Raw genomic sequence first — 7,862 nt, 5'->3', positions numbered from 1 at the left:
GTTACAACTAATCATGGATCCCTTTAACAACTCTGAGTTCAGTACCTTTGTTTGGTTGTGGATCCATAATCATCTAACATCTGAGTGCTGGCCATCTCCAGATTCCAGCCACACATCTCCAGGAGCTTTAAACACTCAGAGCGACTCCTCAAACCCAAACAGAACAACTGCTCCACCTGCAGAGAGACAAAAAACAACTGGTCCCTGAACAAAACATGGACTCTTCTTCTTTTCTAACAGGAACAGAGGGCTAGAAGAGCTCAGCTCCCTGTTCTTGTGTTACTTCAATGAAACCTGAGCTCTCTGCTCAGCTTTGTTTCTCTCATGGCTCTCACTGCCACCATGAAGGAAACCTGAAGTGCTCCCTGGTCCAAACACACCTCTCATCCTGCAGCGGCCAATTTAAACAAAGACGGTTGGGACGGGCTTTAAAATGAGGGATTCATTTGGTGTGGCAGCAATGTCTGAATTTTTTCCTTAAGTGTCCACAAAGCTCTGCTGGAAATGAAACTATAAAGTACAAACTATCAGATTTCACTACAGTACACACAGGTGATTTAGATGAGGGGCAGTCTGAAAAGACAGAGACCCCATTAATCCTCCCTGAGGGCCCCCACAACAAGGACAATAACAGTAACTGTAAAAACTCAAGACTGTTCTGGTTCCAGTAGACCAGAGTCCACATCACTTTTATAACCAGTCTGATGGCAAACAAGATCTTTGGGGTTATTTTCAGAACTATTTGATGAAGAATAAAAACAAATGACAGCCAATCAAAACACAGAGAATCATGTTAGCTCCTCTGAAGAGCTGAAAGGAGGAGGTTGTTCTACATGGATTTATTTTTAGAAAAAAAAAAAATCCTGAACAAGTTGGGGAGCTCTTCAAACAACTTTAGTTAAATTCTGACAGGATTGATGAGTTAATGGCTAGTCTAATCGAGACACTCGGAAATTCTGATCTCAGTAAATACCTACAGTAACTAAAGAAAATCTATGATTTATTTTAAATATTTGAGCTAAATTGAGGGAAAATATAAACTACTTTTCCAACTGATTAAAGATTTGCTTGTCAATTTATTAACATTTTGTTTGCTTTTTTAAACCTTTACAGGATTCTCTGCAATATACAAACAAAAATTGAATGATCATCACAATACAGTGTATCAATGTGTGGTGTTGTGAATATGAAACAATCAATGAGCAACATAAAAATATGAAAATCATTTTCAGTCACTACAATGAAAGACATCTTCCATTGTGACAATAAAAGTACTCACCTTCAGAAAATTCACAGCTTTCTGGACATTCCAGTTGTGGTTCTGGAGGGCAGCTTGACACTCCTCTATTGTCACACCATGAACAACTTCCTGCACCTAAAAATCGCACAACATGATCAGACTTATTAAATCATCTGCATAAACCTGAAGACATCATAAAACCAACAACAATCAACTACTTACACCTTAAAAACTCCCAAGAATCAAACTGATCAAAAGCAGAAACTGAGCTTTATTATTTAAAAATCTTGTTTTCTGTTTTGTTCGCTGCACAGAGGCACTGCTCAMGGATGTCCTCCGAGTCCCCTGCTTTCTCATTGAACCCCTCGCTACTGCATTACGCAACAACAGCAAAATCTCTGGTATCTGGAGAAACAACGTAGAATATAAGTTCTCGCTTTATGTGGATGGTCTCTTACTTTTTAATTCCAAAGCAGCAACCTGTTTGATTTTGGTGACATAATTTATTGCCATGCTTGTAAGGGAAGTCTTCAAAAATTGGATTCAATCTACCATTCTGCCATTCGATTTGTTACAAATTCTCCGTATAAAACTCACCACTGTCTGTTATACTCTCAAATGAATTGGCTTTCCTTGCAGTCTTGCCGTAATGCCCATTGGCTCTTCTTTATTTATAAAACCCTGCTAGGTCTTTCACCTCCCTATTTAAATCAGTGACTACAACAAGAACCCCACTCAAGGTACAATACTCGGTCCTCCCACCTTATTAGATTGAAAATCCCAAAAACCAAGTCCTCCTTTGGCCTCGTCTTTCCGCTTTGCTGCAAAATACACTGCATATTGGCACTTTGATTTCTATTCCTGCTTTTAAACACAGACTAAAGGATCTTTTAAAGGAGTCACGTAACTGAGCTACTGCCCACTCTTGTTCTCCTCCTTCGACTCCATCTCAAACCCTGTGGTAAAGCATTGAGAATCTGGGGCCAGTTTAGGAACTGGGATTCTGAGAATAAACACCCCTCCTTCTGCTGAACAATACGAGGGCAGTGGCTCATACATAGCAGGGGNCTAATCTAAAAATTTGTTCCACTAGCCCTAAAACACTAACTCAAATATTTAGGTCACCTAACTCTAAAGCACTAATACACTGAAAGTTTTAGTAAAACCTGATTCTAAAGCACTAAAATAACCCAGTCAACCCATGAACGTTCTTCAACAGACAGCATGAGTCACATGTTGTCAAGTTGCTCTCTTAAGCCTTATTATTGACATTTCACAGCTGTATTTGGGTTCATATACATGGTGTATCAGAAAAATGATACTCTAAGAAAAATCACCATAAAATTAACAGATAATAATTTTGAAAATGTGGGTGTAACCTTTGTTAGAGGGGATCATTCTGCTTCGAATGACACCAAAATCCTAGTTAACGCTTCACGCTCCAGTGAGCAGGGACAGCTGGAAATTCACAAAATTCATGTCCTTTACACAAGGAAATGTGAGGGTTAAAATACAATCTGTCACATCAAATTAAAAGTTTAGATGGTGTTTTACACATGTGCCAAGGTGTTTTTAAAATAATTAACCCTTTCATGTGCTAATGTTGAAACAAAAATATCTCATTTTTGAGTGGATAATAACCAAACACATGAGAAGTGGCCGTGGACAAGTCAATCCAGCCAACTAACATTACATGTAATGTACTGTACATGTACATGTATTCAGTGGGTATTACATGTAATTGTTCTATAACCTGGTACAAGATCATGTTGATTGTGTGGTCATTTTCTTTCATTAAAACAACATGATTACAAACATCACCTTATCTTATGCAGACAATTAAAACAATTGTTCCGAGCCGTCTCAATGTCTTCCGCAACATTAACGAGTACCGTGCTTCTGGGACCAGTCACAATCTCAACAAATTTAGCAAGTGCTAATCCACTAATAAATTTTAAAATTAGCAAAAGTCCTAAAGCGCTAATCAGGAAATTAGTTCCCCTATTTGTGCTTTAGTGGAACTGTGCCCACCACTGGTGTTAAATATACATTTAAAATACACAACCAGAAACCCACACAGTCACAAACATCACAATATCCAGTTACAATTTTCTCTCAACTACAGAGATCTGAACATTCCATCATCACAGAAATGCAGCACGACGAATGAAAAACCCAATACTTTCACAATGCCGATTCTACAAAAACATTTCCAGACATCACTAAGCTGAATCATTCTGAAATATTTGAAAGTGTAACGTTTTGTTTAAAGTTTGAATGGCCTTTCTAGGCACAAGTATGCTGGAGTAGATGAAGTTCAAAAAGCAGTAAGAAGCTGAATGATTTCATGGAATTCATATGTATTCCAACGGCAGAAAAATACAAATAAAATAATTAAAAGGCTGAATATCTCAAAAAGTTTAAAAGATATCAATACCAGGAGACATAGCCGTAATCTCCTGAAGGAGCTGAACGTTTTGATATATGAATTGTTAAAATAGTGGAAGGAGATAAAAAAAGCATACAAGAGAAACTAAAAGTTAGTAAAGAATACAGAGAAACGTGATCAGTATTAGAGATGGGTACCTTTGACATTTGAATTGATTCAGTACCAATATCCGATACCTGGGAATCGGTACCGGTACTTAACGGTAAGTATCGAATTCTGTACCCATCCCTAATCAGTGTGTAGGGGTGTAAATCACCAGCTTTATCACGATATATTACATCGATTTGTTTAGATGATGATTCAATATTTCTCTATCACAAAGTCAGTCACAATACGATTTGGATTCAATTCACGTCTGAACAGAAAACCTTTCTAATTAACTAATACATGCTAATGACTTGTTAACAAATGTCACCAGAAAGTTTCCAATGGAGAAAAGGTTTATTTTGGGGGTCAAAATTTCATTGTCTGTGAAGCCACAGAGACTTTCCACACTGGCTTTTAATTTTTTTTCAAGAATGTGGCTTCTCAACAGTGTGACATCTCGTGGTAAATTAACATATACTTTCGATCAAAACTCTTCCCACATTGTTTGCAAGAATGTGGCTTCTCACCTGTGTGAGTTGTCATGTGGGTCAATACAGTATACTTACGGGTGAAACTCTTCCCACATCGTGTGCAAGAATATGGTTTCTCACCTGTGTGAGTTTGATTGTGCATAACTAGGTTGGACTTGAAACGAAAACTCATCCCACATTGCTTGCAAGAATATGGTTTCTCACCACTGTGAGTTTTCATGTGAATCCATAAGCCTCTCTTATGCAAGTAACTCTTCCCACATTCTTTGCAAGAATAAAACTTCTTGCATGTATGAGTTCTCATGTGGGTCAATAAGTGAGATATGTGCAAGAAACTCATCCCACATTGCTTGCAAGAATATGGTTTCTCATCACTGTGACTTTTCATGTGAAACAATAAGCTGCTCTTATGCAAGTAACTCTTCCCACATTCTTTGCAAGAATAAGACTTCTCACCAGTGTGAGTTCTCATGTGGATCAATAAATTACTTTTAAAACTAAAATTCTTCCCGCATTCTTTACAAGCATGTGATGTTTTCCCTTCATGACTTCTCATGTGGCACAACAAATGGGAATTGAGTTTGAATGTTTTATCACATAAMTTACATGAATATGATTTTTGCTGTGAGTGAACTTTATTGTGACGGTTCAGTGATGATAAACGAGATAAACCTGTTCTATGACTCTCGTCAGTGTTTGGTTTTCTCTCATCTCTGAGACTGTGTCGTGGTGCTGATGAGGCACAAACTGATTTCTCACCTGTGTGAATTCTGCCACATTTCTTCAAAGAGGATTTTATCCTCAAAGTTTTYCCACAAACTTCTCGTTTGACTAAAACCTTATCTGAGTCAACATCACACAGACTGTCTGACAGATAAGAGCTTTTTACAGTCTTACTTCTGCTTCTGTCAGAACTCTTCTTTGCCTTCAGCACTAAGTTTGGACTTGGTCCTGGTTCTTCCTGCTTGCTTCCTTCATAATCATAGATCTCATCTACAGGGGACATGTTAGAGTGGAGCTGGTCAATGCTTGGTTCTGGTTCACTGTGGTCACGTTCTTCATAAGTTGAAGTCTCAATGAAGGTATCAGTCTTAAGAACCTCCTCCTTGTAGACATGATGTTGTTGCAGTTCTAGAGACAGAGAGAAAATGTGAAGAAAAATTAGTTCAAACACTTAAAAATATAAATGCAACACTTTTGTTTTTGCTCCCATTTTTATGTGCTGAACTTAAAGTGAGAACATGCTAACTCCACCKAAAGAGGCAGCTTCAGACTGAGAGGCGACAGCTCTAACCACTGCACCACTGTGCTGCTCTATTCAGACAGCTTCACTACATCATTAGTTTGTCATTAACACATAAAAACTATTTTTTYAACAAAGCAACTCGACTCTATTCTGTAGTTAAATATGTTTTGCTTCCATCCAGGAAACTTTATCAGCTCAAAACTGGAGAGTGTGGAGTTCCAAGCTTTAAAGTGAATCAGCTTGGATCTCCACACTGCAGTTTGAATTAATAAAGCTCCCCAGATGAGAACCTAAATGTTTTCATTACCACAATAAAAGTCCAGTTTTTGTTTTCTGGATTTGACAAGTCCTGGATGACTGATAAAGTTCTTTCAGTTCCTCCTGCCTCTTCTAACAACTGTGGCTTTAAATGTTTCTGCATTCATGTTGTTTGTCAGTGAAAAACAGTTTAGTGTCATTTTTCTCTTTGANGTGCACAAAAGCACAGCAAACTAGTGGTAAACGACCCCCACTAAGCCCTTTTGCATCTAACCATCTCTTCAAACCATCTATCCAAGATAGGGGGGCACAGCAATGGACTAAACTGTTTTGAGGACCTTTTCATTGGCAATAAATTAGCATAATTTGAACAACTTAACAATAATGTTAGCCTGAATGTGCTGAAACACTTACGATAAGAACTTTATGAATGCCAGTGTAAGAAAGTGTCCATAAATCAGATGTCTGAATAACTGCGCAGAAAACCAAGTTCCTTTCTCAGTTAAAATGGTTTATACTTGAGATCTAAAAACTCCATTCGTGCTCAGAGCTACAAGTCTATGAGTCTAATCATCCCCAAACAAAATATTCAATAGAACACCCTGATCACACTCCTGGGGGCGGTACCTTTTACGTTCAACATTCATGTTTATCCTGCGGAGGAGGGGCGCAGTAGAAACATGCTGATTCTCTTCCTGTTTAAAGTAAAATGACTACAACTGATATAAGACGGAAGCAGTCACAAAATTTCCTTCACCAGCATACCAGTTTAAATAGCCAGTACACGTTCAGAATGTTACATCACGTGCGGCAGTAAAGACGTGTCCCGATTGGTTAGGGACACGTCATACAGTAGTTCCTGCTTAGACCCCCTGATGTTCATGTTCTCTGGGTTCAAAACTTTGAGTTCAACCAAAAACTTAGAGCATTGACCAAAAGTTTGAGATTCAACCAAAGATATCTGACATGCCAAAAAAAGTTTCTACTGGCAAAAGATTTTTTTGATTGACACTGCTTTTTTGTTTAAGTGAATAATCAACCTTCTACGGAGGCACCATTGAGAGCGTGCTCACCAGCTGCATCTCTCTGTGACACAAGAGCAGCAACGCTTCTGATAGGAAGGCCCTGAGGAGAGTGCTGAGGTCAGCTGAGAAAATAATTGGGGTCACGCTGACACCTACTGGGGAACTGGCCAAACAACACCGTCTGACAAGAGCAACCAGAGTCACCAAAGACCCCGCTCACCCCGGGTATGGCATGTTCTCTCTCCTACCCTCTGGCAGAAGATACCGCAGCCTGTCCTGCAGAACAGTGAGGTTCTGTGACAGATTCTTCCCGACCGCCATCAGACTTATGAACACTGCATAATACTCAAGTCTGAAACACAATCTCATCTACCTGGTCAGAACTTTTCAATGCACAGCTGCTGACCAAAACATTTCCTGACTCTTAAAAAACTTCAGAAACAACAATATAACAGTATCTCATCTAACTGGTCATTGTTTTAGCACACATTCTGTAATTTACTGCCCAAATGCAAAGGTATGCACCTTATTATTAGGGGTGCAACAATACATGTACCCGTTTCGAACCGTATCAAACAGTGCTGTATCGAACAAAACAGATTTTAAAAAATTACTTTATCAACTTGTCTTCTAAAAATGCTCTGTGTTAAAGGATCAGTGGATCTGTGTTCGACTACTCCACCTAGGTTGCATTTTTGAGCGCAGATCCACTGAGAAACTTGCTGTTTCAGCAACATTTAAGTAAAAAACTGTACTTTTGAGGTTAAACAAATGTTCATAATTAATATAAATAAATTTCAAGTTAAAAGGGGCATGGAAATTTCTCTGTTTTGTATCGAAAAAATATCGAATTGTGAGACTAAAGTATCGAACCGAACCGTGAATTTCCTGTATCGTTGCACCCCTACTTATACTATATCAGTGGTTCTTAACCTGGGTTCGATCGAACCCTAGGGGCTCGGCGGAGCCTCTGCCACGGAGGTAAAGACACACTTGTGTAAAGTCGTGATGACACACCCCGCTTGGCCATTACTTGCTGCAGAGAGATTGCTTGGCCAATTAGTGC

At 38.8% G+C, this 7,862-nt stretch overlaps 1 protein-coding gene and 1 pseudogene across 10 annotated transcripts in view; both read right to left on the bottom strand.

Moving 5' to 3' along the window:
• Window positions 1-7,862, bottom strand: part of tnk2b (tyrosine kinase, non-receptor, 2b) — a 78,980-nt gene continuing 71,118 nt past the window's right edge. For all 10 annotated transcript variants that reach the window (XM_014014098.1, XM_014014097.1, XM_014014091.1 and 7 more), the window contains 2 exons: window positions 1,280-1,375; window positions 1-176 (listed from right to left, as the gene is read on the bottom strand). In XM_014014098.1, coding sequence (XP_013869552.1) covers window positions 39-176; window positions 1,280-1,375 — 234 coding nt within the window. In that variant the 3' untranslated portion in view covers window positions 1-38. The remainder of the gene's footprint in view (window positions 177-1,279; window positions 1,376-7,862) is intronic.
• On the bottom strand, window positions 3,546-5,398 carry LOC106521507 (gastrula zinc finger protein XlCGF57.1-like; annotated as a pseudogene).

Source organism: Austrofundulus limnaeus, unplaced genomic scaffold, assembly GCF_001266775.1.
Source record: "Austrofundulus limnaeus strain Quisiro unplaced genomic scaffold, Austrofundulus_limnaeus-1.0 Scaffold110, whole genome shotgun sequence".
Taxonomy (NCBI): domain Eukaryota; kingdom Metazoa; phylum Chordata; class Actinopteri; order Cyprinodontiformes; family Rivulidae; genus Austrofundulus; species Austrofundulus limnaeus.
This window is presented reverse-complemented; position numbering and strand designations above follow the sequence as displayed.